We start from the raw sequence: 12,629 nt of genomic DNA, 5'->3' as shown, positions 1-12,629 counted from the left end.
TTGTCCCTAGTAGGGTGATTTCATTCTTGAAGGCCCATCGTATGGTTTGGAAGGGTTGTCTTTCGTATTTAACCTTTGTGAGGGATGTCGGTGCAGAGACTACCAGTATTGATTCTGTCCCAGTTGTGAGGGATTTTCCCGATGTGTTTCCTGCAGACCTACCGGGCATGCCACCGGATAGGGATATTGATTTTGGTATTGATCTGGTGCTGGGCACTCAGCCCATCTCTATTCCACCATATCGTATGGCACCAGCGGAGTTGAAGGAGTTAAAGGAGTAGCTTCAAGAACTCCTTGAAAAGGGGTTCAATCGGCCTAGTATGTCGCCTTGGGGTGCGCCTGTTCTATTTGTGAAGAAAAGGGATGGTACCATGAGGATGTGCATTGATTATAGGCAGTTGAACAAAGTAACAATTAAGAACAAGTATCCCTTGCCTCGCATTGATGATTTGTTTGACCAGCTTCAGGGAGCGAGGGTGTTCTACAAGATTGATCTCTATTCAGGTTATCACCAGTTGAAGATTAGGGACTCGAATATTCTTAAGATGGCTTTCAGGACCCGATATGGTCATTATGAGTTCTTGGTGATGTATTTTGGGTTGACCAATGCCCCAGCAGCGTTCATGCATTTGATGAACAACGTGTTTCGGACTTATCTCGACTCGTTTGTCATAGTTTTCATTGATGATATTCTGGTGTACTCGCGTAGTCAGGAGGAGCACGCAGAGCATTTGAGAGTTTTGTTGCAGAGGGTGAGGGAGGAGAAGCTTTATGCAAAGATCTCCAAGTGTGTGTTTTGGCTCAGTTTAGTGGCTTTCTTGGGGCACGTGGTGTATAGTGAGGGTATTTAGATTGATCCGAATAAGATAAAGGTGGTTTAGAGTTGGCCCAGACCGTCTTCAGCCACAGAGATTCGCGACTTTCTTGATTTGGAAGGTTATTACCGCCGATTTGTCTAGGGATTCTCATCTATCGCATCGCCCTTGATCAAGTTGACTCAAAAGGATGCTCTATTCAGGTGGTCGGATGAGTGTGAGCAGAGCTTTCAGAAGCTCAAGACTGCCTTGACCACAGCTCCAGTGTTAGTTTTGCCATCAGCTTTAGGTTCATATACCGTGTATTATGATGCTTCAAGCATTGGTATTGGATGTGTATTGATGTATGAGGGTAGAGTCATTGATTATGCTTCTCGTCATTTGAAGCCCCATGAGAAGAACTACCCTGTTAATGATTTGGAGTTGGTTGTCATTGTTCACGCGTTGTCGATTTGGAGGCATTATTTGTATAGTGTGTCTTGTGAGGTGTTTACTGATCATCGTAGGCTCCAACACTGGTTCAAGCAAAAGGATCTCAATTTGAGGCAGCATAGATGGTTAGAGTTGCTAAAGGATTATGATATTACTATTTTGTACCATCCGGGGAAGGCCAATGTGGTGTCGATGCCTTGAGTAGGAAGGAGGTGAGTATGGGGAGTTTGGCATATATTCCAGTTGGGTAGAGACCTCTTGCAGTTGATGTTTAGGCCTTGGCCAATCGGTTTGTGAGGTTAGATATTTCGGAGCCCAGTCGAGTATTGGTTTGTGTGATTTCTCGGTCTTCCTTATATGATCGCATCAGAGAGCGTCAGTATGATGATCCTTATTTGCTTGTCCTTAAGGACAGAGTTCAACATGATGATGCCAGAGATGTGACTATTGGTGATGATGGGGTGTTGTAGATGCAGGGCTGGATATGTGTGCCCAATGTAGATGGGCATCGGGAGTTGATTCTTGAGGAGGCCCATAGCTCGCGGTATTCCATTCATCTGGGTGCCGCGAAGATGTATCAGGATCTGATACAGCATTATTGGTGGAGGAGAATGAAGAAGGACATTGTGGGATTTGTAGCTCGGTGTCTCAATTGTCAGCATGTGAAATATGAGCATCAGAGACCAGGTGTCTTGCTTCAGCAGATAGATATTCCAGAGTGGAAGTGGGGGCGGATTACCATGGATTTTGTAGTTGGGCTCCCACAAACTTTGAAGAAGTTCGATGCTATTTGGGTGATTGTGGATCGGCTGACCAAGTCCGCGCACTTCATTCATGTGTGTACTACCTATTCTTCAGAGCGGTTGGCATAGATCTATATATGGGAGATTATTCATTTGCATGGTGTCCCAGATTCCATCATTTCAAATAGGGGCACTCAGTTTACTTCATAGTTTTGGAGGTCTATGCAGTGAGCGTTGGGTACTCAGGTTGAGTTGAGCATAGCTTTCACCCTCAGACGGACGGGCAGTCCGAGCGCACTATTCAGATATTGGAGGACATGTTGCGTGCTTGTGTCATTGATTTTGGAGGGTCATGGGATCAGTTTCTACAGCTCGTAGAGTTTTCTTATAACAATAGCTACCAGTCGAGTATTCAGATGGCTCCATTTGAGGCTTTGTATGGGAGGCGGTATAGATCTCTGGTTGGTTGGTTTGAGCCGGGTGAGGCTAGGCTATTGGGGACAGACTTGGTGTAGGATGCTTTAGAAAAGGTGAAGGCAATTCAGGAGAGGCTTCGTACAGCGCAGTTGAGATAAAAGAGTTATACTAACAGGAAGGTTCGGGATGTGTCCTACATGGTTGGTGAGAAGGTTCTGTTAAAGGTTTTACCCATGAAGGGTGTTATGAGATTTGGGAAAAAGGTTAAATTGAGTCCTCGATTCATTGGGCCTTTTGAGGTGCTTCGAAGGATTGGGGAGGTGGCGTATGAGCTTGCTTTGCCACCCAGCTTGTCGAGTGCGCTTCCGGTATTTCATGTTTTTATGCTCCGGAAGTACATTGGGGATCCGTCTCATGTTTTGGATTTCAGCATAGTTCAGTTAAATGATGATTTGACTTATGATGTGGAGTCAGTAGCTATTTTGGAGCATGAGGTTATAAAGTTGAGTTCAAAGGATATAGCTTCAATGAAAGTGCAATGGAGAGGTTGACCCGTGGAGGAGGCTACCTGGGAGACCGAGCGGAAAATACGGAGCAGATATCCTCACCTGTTTGAGGTTTCAGGTATGTTTCTTGACTCGTTCGAGGACGAACGTTTGTTTAAGAGGGGGAGGATGTAACGACTCGGCCGGTCGTTTCATAAGTTACCACTCCGTTTCCCCCATTTCTTCTTCTTATTGCCTTGTTCATCTGTATTTTGTGTTATCGGGTTGGTTGGATTGGGTTCGGAGAGGTTTTGGTAAGGTTTGAGACATTTAGTCTCTTTTGAGGAAGCTTAAGTTGGAAAAGTCAATTGGATGTTGACTTATGCGATAAAGGACTCGGATGTGAGTTCTGATGGTTCGGATAGCTTCGGGTGGTGATTTGAGATTTAGGAGCGTGATTAGAATGTGTTTTGGAGGTACAGAGTAGAATTAGGATGAATTGGCAAAATTGGAATTTTGGCGTTTTCTGGTTGATAGGTGAGATTTTGATATAGAGGTCGGAATGGAATTCCAGAAGTAGCAGTAGGTCCATTGTGTCATTTGGGATGTGTGTGCAAAATTTCAGTTCATTGGGACATGGTTTGATAGACTTTTTGATCTAAATCGGAATTTGGAAGATTTTGGAATTCTTAGGCTTGAATCTGATGCAAATTTGGTGTTTTGATGTTGTTTTGAGCATTTCGAAAGTTGGAACAAGTTTGAATGATATTATGGGATAGGTTGGCATGTTTTGTTGAGGTCCCGAGGGCCTCGGGTGAGTTTCGGGTGGTTAAACGGACCATTTCAAATTGTAAAGGTTGCAGAAATCTGCTAAGAGTGTTGCAGACTTTTAGCCTTCGCGTTCGCGAGTGGGCCCTCGCGTTCGCGAACGGTTAGGATGAGAGGCCGGAGATTTGGCCTTCGCATTCGTGATGGAGGTCCCACGTTCGTGAAGGGTTAGGATGAGAGGCTGGAGATTTGGCCTTCGCTTTCGCGAGGGAGGTCCCACGTTCGCGAAGGGTTGGAGTCAGGAAGCATCGCGTTCGCAAAATAGCAGACGCATTTGTGATGGTTTGAGCTGCTGAAGCATCGCGTTCGCGAGGGGGTCGTTGTGTTCGCGTAAAAGGGATTTTGGTCAACTTAAGTTTGTGCTTCGCGAACGCGAGGCGTTAACCGCGAACGCGAGGCGTTAACCGCGTTCGCGAAGAAGGATCTGAAATGACTGGGCAGAATATTTAAAAGACCTATTTCCGCGATTTTGGGTCTAAGTTTCTCCATTTTTGGGCGATTTTGAAGCTTTTTGATGGGGATTGAAGAAGGAATCAAGGGGGAACACTTGGAGGCAAGATGTATGGACTTAATTACTCAATCCTAATGTGATTTATACCTAATTAATCATGGAAATTGTTGAATTTAAGCCTAAATATTGAAGAACTAGTGCTTATAATTGGAAACCAAAAATTAGGGACTTGAGGGATCATTTGTGGTTGGATTTTGGTGATTTTGATAAGAATGAACTCGGGGAGTGATAGGGAGTCTATTGATGTAATTTTTATCGTATTTCGAGATGTGAGTTCGGGTTTGGCCAATTTCGGGATTTGTGTTGTAATTTGATTTCTTTCGAGTGGGCTTTATTCCCCTAGCATATTTTGATAGTTTTTCACTAATTTTGGTTAGATGTGGAACATCCGGAGGCCGATTCGAGAGGCAAAGGCATCGCGGGCTAGAGTTTGGACCGGATAGAGATGAGTAATGATTGTAAATGTTGTCCTGAGGGTATGAAACCCCAGATTTCACATCGTTGTGCTATATTGAGGTGACGCACAAGCTAGATGACGAACGTGGGGTCGTGCACCATTGGGGGTTTGTGACTTAGTCTATTCTGAATGACTGTTTTACCGTGTATTTTATTGAAAATTATTTGCTATCATCATATTTTGGGCTGAATGCCTTATTTGGGCCTCGTATCAACTGTTTGGACCCTTAGGAGATTTTTACTGCTATTTTCTCACTATTTTGAATTTTATATCAGAACTCAGTCATGCTATATTATGTTGTTTTCATAACTCAGCCATGTTTACTCTATTTTAACACTTTAAATCATATTTTGGGCTGAGCATCATATTTTACTGTGCCCGAATGACTTTTAGAGATTTTTGACTGAGTAGGGTCGAGGGCCCGTGTTGTGAGGTTATTAGGGGATCGGGTTGCACGCCGCAAGTGTTGCACTGATTTATGATTATAAGGTCGAGGTCCTGAGTTGTACGCCACAAGGTGGCTTGATATGAAGCCGAGAGCCTATTGATTATGCCACGAGATGGCTTGATATTGCGCTTGGGTCGTAAGGGGCCCCTCCCAGAGTCCGTACACCCCCAGTGAGCGCGGGTACCCAGTGTGATATGTGATATAGCCCGAGGAGCTGGTGTTGTTCCATTTTATTGCCCGAGGGGCTGATTCTGTTAATGTTGTGCTCGAAGGGCTGATTTTATGTATTTATCTTTTCTAGCTGCTTTTCATTTACTTGGTTAATTGTTAAAAATGTGTTTTAAAGAAGCTTATACTGAACTAAGGTATTTTAATAAGATTTCACTATTTTATTGCATTTTTATTGGTTTTACACTGCCTCTTTATAGGATATTGTTGTGTTTTACGTGATTTCTTATCGCTCAGTCTTCATTTATTGTTATTACTCACTGAGTTGGAGTACTCACTTTACTCCATGCACCATGTGTGCAGATTTAGGAGATTCAGGGCCCACCAGTGAGGGTTGATTGCTCCTAGCAGGCTATTCGGAGTCCACTAGGTAGTTGTTAGGCGTTCTCAACCCAGTGTCTCTCCCTCCTATCTTACTTTCTATTTCTAGTTCTGTAATAGACTGTATAAACTATTTTAGACTCTTTAGACACATGTTTAGATGCTCATGACTGGTGACACACCGATATCGGGCTGTGTTTATTTCCGCAAATTGAATTATTTCACTATTTCTTTTGGGATTAAATCATGTTAATGACTTAAATTATGTTATTTTAATTGTTTAAAATGAATTGGGTGTTGTGTCGACTGGCCTTGTCTTCACGAGAGGCGCCATCATAACCGGTGTCTGGGTTTAGGGTCGTGACAGATGGAACCTATTAAAGGATGATTTGTCCATTGCGTTTAATATAAATTCGCCATTTACTTTTCTCTACTTGTTCAACTTTATTATTATTGTTGTTGGTTGAAGGGCCCTCATTTGACTGTACCTATTTAGTGTGTACTGCTCGATAGAGAGTACACATTTAGGTAGTTATTGAACAACAACACTCCTAACGTATTTGAGAGATCAATGCGGAGGGTTTAAAGGCGAGATTAGAGATAACGAAACCTTGGTGCGATCGTAGTGAGCGGCAAATTAGTGCCAGCTAGCGTAGTCTGAGAGAATACATCTAGTAAATTATGGTAGTTGTTCGAGAGAGAGCTACACACTCAAAGTACTCACGATCGGTAGAGAATACTTGGGTGAATTTATAGGAACCGTAGCAGGGGAGATTCCGACAATAGGGGAAATCAAAAACCTAGACCTTTCCAATCTTGTCTACAACATTTGCTTTGTTAGTAGTAAAATTACAGCTTTTTAATTACCTTACTTTTAATTAGTAAACAATCAATTCATTATTCAATATTTCTGAAGGTTGATTATTTGGATTCTTACGAAACTAGTGGTTGTGATTAATAGGTTAATTTCCTGTGGGATTCGACTCCGGACTTGTAAACCGGATTATATTTGCAACGACCGCTAGACCTCTTGAGAGGATAGTTGGGCGTGATCAAGCAATATTAACCATGTCAACAAATAAATAAGATAAATTAGTTAGTCAATTCAATTGAAGAATACAATAGGAATGTTAGATAACTCATGATCCTAGATCGTTTTCATTACATTGATACATTAATATCATAAAAATCTGCTTTCAGAGTTCACTATTTATTTTCCTTTATTTTAATTAGTTTAGAATCGAATATTTCTAGGTTTAATTCTTGTTTAGATAATTAGGATAGTCTAATTTAGTTAATAGTTAATCACTATTCCCCATGGGTTCAACATTTGATTTCTACTCACTTTATTACTTGACGACCACGTATATTTGTGTGTGCGTTTGACCGCTACATTAAACTCATTAGTTTTTCATTGGTTATCCATTTTCTAAGTAGATAATATGGTTCTTATCCATATTTGACCCGTTTTTAAAAGGTTCATTATTCAATCCATTTTTTAATGAATAATATGGGTGAATAACTGTTTTGTTTTAACCATTTTGTCACCACTAGGCGCAGATGAGCATGATCATTAATGAGACCTTAAGACTATATCCTCCTGCGGTCGCCACTGCAAGAAAAGTTAAGGAAACCAGATTAGGGAAGTTCACCGTACCAGAAGGTATGACGGTGACGGTTCCAGCCCTACCACTCCACCGTGACCCTAAACTATGGGTTGAAGATGCCCATCCTTTCAAACCAGAAAGATTCTCTATGGTAATATTTTTCTTTTAACTTTTGCAAATTTCCAGAATCTAATCCTATTGACCAAATTAAAGAGACAGAGAGAGATAGTGAAACTCCAGTACTATATAACGGATGTTTTCCCTTTTTATTACTTAAATTAGGTGATGATAATGAAAGGGAGTGAGGCTACCCAAGACTGACAGGAAAAAACAAGATTGAGTGAACTATTGCAATGCTGCAAAGCCTGCAATACAAAAGGCATGTACTCCTACTATCTGTCATCATCCCAATGTGGCACCATTGGCACAAGCTAGGCAAACCAAGTGGAAAATGCCACATTACCATCTTAGGTAATAGGTTGAGAATCAACGCAATAGTAGAGCACCAATTGAGTTGTCAAACTTTTATGTGCAGTCATAATCAAAGGAAAAGCACTAAAATGCTCTTTTCCTTTTTGGTTTATAAGGTAAGAAAGTCTTATTGTAAAGTCTGGTTATTGAGATGACCATGAGAGATGGCATGGGACGAAATACGCTTTCACTTGTAAAGTTTGAAATTTTTTTCTGACAAAAGAGAAACGCGATAAGCAGAAAGAGCGGAGATTCTAAAATTTGTCGAACCAATGATTCACATCATATAGCATACATATGACTCATAGGAAATACAATAGAATCAAAAAAACATAGCTTGACAAACCTAGTCTAACTTTATCCTGGAAAACTAGATTTGGCAACCATTTCAAGATTGTCGTTGTATAAAACACAAGGAAAAGGAGGAGACTACAGTTGACAAAACAAATACTTGACCAATTTACAAGAGGCACCAAAAAAGAAATATGCATTAGATTAAAGATGTCAACACCATTGAAGTATCATTCAATGATTCCCAGATCCAAAAGGGGTAAAATACAAAAAGGAAAAAGGAAGGGAATGCCATATATTCAAGACAAGATGAAGAGAGGAAAATCTTTGAGATTGTAATAACCAGATTTCAAGGTCCATTAGGTCAGTAGGTGGACTAGAGTAAGTAAAAGCTATGCAATTTCCCCTACAAAGTTGCATATAATTCCCACCAGGTACCTTAGGAAAGTATGTGGAAAATGCGTCCTTCCAAAATTCCTTTCCTCACCAGTTTGATGCAGTTCTCTACACCATTTGCATATCCAGGTGGAGAGCTAGATGAACTTCTACAGCAAACAAACACTTCTCTTTCTACCTTCAATAAAAAATTGCCGCATAATTAAGCTAGTACAAGGCACCATTACTTCTGTAAACACACTAGCAAAATAGACATTACTCCTTCATTCAAGGTCTGGCATGCCCAACAGTGGATAACTGGGGTCAGCAGATCCAAGCAGGGGAATGTACTCCGATCCTCTTACATAAACACTAAAACAAGCTGCAGAACATTCAGTTGGATAAGAACTATGCCTCAACTCTTTTTCCAGATTCAGTTAGTAGTGACCAGTTATCCAATTTGTCCAAAACAAAAAACAGCCATTGACTGCAGAAATACAACACTAAAACAATGGGTTTTAATGCGTAGATTTCTTTTCAGGATTCAGATTCTGAATATCCAACTACCTGGTGCGACAAAAAATCTAACAATTCTACTCAAATGTAATTAAAATAACAATAGATGAGAACTATAACTAGAGTAGCACCTATAGTATTCTTATAGTTAATGTACATGGAACACCCAGTTGACCACACACAAGCACGATTTATATTATTCAGTAGCCAGTGCACATTCACATTTTGTAAAATCTTTTTTTCCTCTATTCATCCAACTAAAAGCTTTAGAATATGTCCACTTTGAAGAGAACAAACCTCTAAGACAGTAAACAAAAGCATTTATGCCCAACATTACCCCCAATCCCAATCTTCTCACCTCATGAGTTGCTAAAAACAGAATTTGTTTACACTGTACTAAAGAAGTTTTTTACTAGTTAGGTTAGAAGGCACGAAGAGAAAGAAATCAGTCATAGACAACAGCTGAAGACTATACCATTTTCTATCTTCATAACACTCTGGAGCATAGTTTCCATTTTTTGTTTCATATCTGAAGGATCATCCATTTCCGGGGCAATAAGAGTAAGCTTCCTGTAAATTTCACGCACAAAACTGCAGATCTTCTCAGCAAAATCAAGTTCCCCTTCTGATATTCGACCAATTGCCAACCTCATCAATTCTCCTGTCAAGTCCGCAAGCTAAAGTAGAAGATTTAGCAATATGGAAATATTTCTTATTGGGGAAAAGTAGACAATTAGTAATGCTTAATTGGAGAAATACAAACAGGAAGATGATACACTTACCCCTAAGATATAGTCTAAGATGTTAATCTGCAAGGGTTCAACAGAAGGATCACTTAATGGGAGAAAGGCTGCATTAATCTCATCAAGAGTTAATAGTGTCCCTGTCTTGCAGAAATTACAAAGTGTTGCAGCTTCAACATATTCTTGAACCTATAAGTTGGAAGCACATACAAACGAAGTCAAATTGGATTATTTACAAGTCTCCAAAAGCAAAATAAGACCAACTGACCCACCCCAGGAGAATATGCTCGTCTTAACTTCCAGAAATCAGTCCCTTGGAGTTCCTTTACTAGCCGGGACACATATTGATCAGTCACAGCTGCCAGATCTTTAACTGCTTTATCCAGAACTTCCTCTTTGTTGTGCTTGCTTATTCTGTTCATGAAGGAAGCGAAGAAAAAGAAATTGACTGGGAAACTTTTCACCTTACATAAGTCATAAAAAACTAATTAAGTCAAGCAGATAAATAGCTATCCAACATTTGACACTTCTTGGCTGCATAGACTAAAAAAGTGCTGATAGAGATTGCACCTGTGCACTTGAAAAATAACCTTCTTGCTATTCATAGTAATATCACGACTTGCTTTCACCACCCTTTCTCGTTTATCATTCTGCAACATAAAGAGTAAAAATTCATATTTGATGATTCTATGTGAATTTTGATGGCTTTTGAACTCAAGGATGATCATTCTTCATCATCATCATCAACAACAACAACAACAACAACAGACCCAATGTAATCCCACAAGTGGGTTCTGGGGAGGGTCGTGTATATGCAGACCATTCTCCATCGTCAATTTAATTAGATCTATAATCAGCTCACATAAAAACTTCATACTGGAACTAGCTAGACAAAATTATCAAGTGTTCTCTGCATCAACCCTCGCTCTAGATCATTTTTTTAATAACGGTGGTGCCCGATCAGCTTGCACGCACCTCAATTACTCTACCGAATACCTGCTACCTCCCACCAACACAAGTATCAGGCGATTTTGGAAGCAAGGCTTAGGCAGATGGAAAAATATCACCTAGTGTTTTTTGTTCTAGCCTCCAAGGTTACCTTTGAGTGCCCTCATTCTATATCTTTCTCTTTTCAAACTAGACCTTGAATTGAAACTGCGACTTATCTCTTTCAAGCATGGATACTTTCAGACATATGTTCTCAAGTTTGGACATAGTGAGAACCATCAGGATATGTATAACTACAAAAGCAGGGTAGGTACGTGGAATATATAGGATACATCCTTTCAAAAGTAAATTTCTCTTTTCTTAATTATTAAAATAATAATGATAAACTTTCTTTTTCTTGTTTTTGATTGGTTGACAGAACCATCTAATCCATAAAGTTCAAAATTGCACAACAGTATTAGTATATGATGTTTGGACACCCAAAATAAAGCGGCACAACCAAATCGCTTGGCGAACTTGGGTATAAAATATAAAGTAGCAAAAGCAAAGATAATAAGTTCGAAGTCCGCCATCCAAGCCATAGGATCGTAAGTTTACAGCAGATATTCCAATTCAATTATCCTTGCATTAGCTGAGTACCAATACAATTTTTGCATTAAAATGTAAAGAATCCTAATATAATGTTCTTCTTCTCAATGTCTCAAAAAACAATCAGCTTAACCTCAATGCAAATTTCCTGGAGTCAGGCTCTACGAATCTTCGTCTATTTCATTCCAAAACACAACTTTAAAGGCTACGAATTCTTTTAGTCCTACTCTACTAACATTTTCCCATCTCATGTCCTCCCTTCAATGTGCAGAAACTTAGAACATTTAATAGGGCGCTTTTTCTGCTCGAAAACACCAATTCAGAAAACCCCATTTCAAGAAAAACCGAAAAACAGATTTAATTAATAAAAAGGCAAATGCGTATGTGAACAGGGACAAAGGGAGCAAAAAAGAGAGAAAGGGAAGAAGCTTAACAAGGTTATTGAGGTAATCAGCATATTTGGAGAAGGCGTCTTTCATTGATGATGACTCGGTCTCAGTTTCAGTACTCATTGTCCTTGCTTTCTTCATCGCGCTTTGCCAAGTTGCTTCTGCCACTACTCAACAAAATGAACGAAAAATTCAAACTCTTTTAAAAAAAAACCCAGAGAAAAGGGGAAGAGTGAATTAGGGTTTGTGTTAGAGACGACTTACAGTGACGAATGCGCTGAGGTTTAGGAGCCATAACTATGAGTGACAACTTGTAGGCGTGGAGCAACATGTGTCCCTTCAGCACACAAAAAAAAGCTGTTAGCATCTTCTAATTAATTAGCTTCTTTTCTTTTTTTTCTTTTCTTTTCTTTTCCTTTTTTTCTTCTTTTGTTTCATCTACTTTATCTTTTTCTCTTTTGTTATTTTCTCTTTAAACCAAACTACTCATTTCCACAAGTTACATACCATCAAATTAACCTATGCGAAGCGCCAAATAGGGGAACATGATTTTAATGCTCAAAATGATCTATCGAATTATTACATTATTCACCTCTTAAATAAACGTTCGTCCTCAAACGGGTTTAGAAACATTCCTCAAATACTGAAAAGATGTGTATATCTGCTCTGCATATCTTACTTGGTCTCCCGAGTAGCATCCTCGCTTGGTTGGCCTTTCCAAAGCACCTTCACCAACGCGATCTCATTTGACCTCAACTTCTGAACCTACATATCCAAAAAGGCCACTAACTCTTCTTAATAAGCCAGATTCTCATCTAACTGCACTGTGCTGAAGTTCAAATCATGCGACTTGTCTTCATGATACTTCTAGAGCAGAGAAACATGGAATAGCGGATGAACTCCCGCAATACTAGAAGGCAAAGCAAACCTATAAGCAAACTCTTTTGCTTGGATTGAGTTGTACGAAGTTTCTCCTTAATCAACTTCACCTTATCAAAAACATCACGAACCAAATC

At 39.9% G+C, this 12,629-nt stretch overlaps 1 protein-coding gene across 5 annotated transcripts; it reads right to left on the bottom strand.

The window, feature by feature from the left end:
• Nucleotides 1-8,230: 8,230 nt before the first annotated feature.
• LOC104227696 (uncharacterized) lies at nucleotides 8,231-11,975 on the bottom strand. Of its 5 annotated transcripts, none has more exons than XM_070171911.1 (8): nucleotides 11,878-11,975; nucleotides 11,659-11,780; nucleotides 10,259-10,338; nucleotides 9,961-10,102; nucleotides 9,728-9,877; nucleotides 9,421-9,622; nucleotides 8,710-8,811; nucleotides 8,231-8,628 (listed from the first exon to the last, which is right to left on the bottom strand). In XM_070171911.1, exons 1-7 carry the CDS (start codon nucleotides 11,942-11,944, stop codon nucleotides 8,714-8,716), a joined length of 861 nt encoding a protein of 286 aa, XP_070028012.1. In that variant the 5' UTR covers nucleotides 11,945-11,975; the 3' UTR covers nucleotides 8,231-8,628; nucleotides 8,710-8,713. The 5 variants fall into 5 exon arrangements, with proteins under 5 accessions (XP_070028012.1, XP_009778298.2, XP_009778299.2 ...); XM_070171912.1 differs by having other exon boundaries at nucleotides 8,367-8,624; XM_009779996.2 differs by having other exon boundaries at nucleotides 8,231-8,811.
• Nucleotides 11,976-12,629: the final 654 nt, after the last annotated feature.

The sequence above is a fragment of the Nicotiana sylvestris genome, chromosome 4 (genome assembly GCF_000393655.2).
Source record: "Nicotiana sylvestris chromosome 4, ASM39365v2, whole genome shotgun sequence".
Lineage (NCBI taxonomy): Eukaryota > Viridiplantae > Streptophyta > Magnoliopsida > Solanales > Solanaceae > Nicotiana > Nicotiana sylvestris.
The sequence above is the reverse complement of the archived record's forward strand: the minus strand, read 5'-3'. Positions and strand labels throughout refer to the sequence as shown.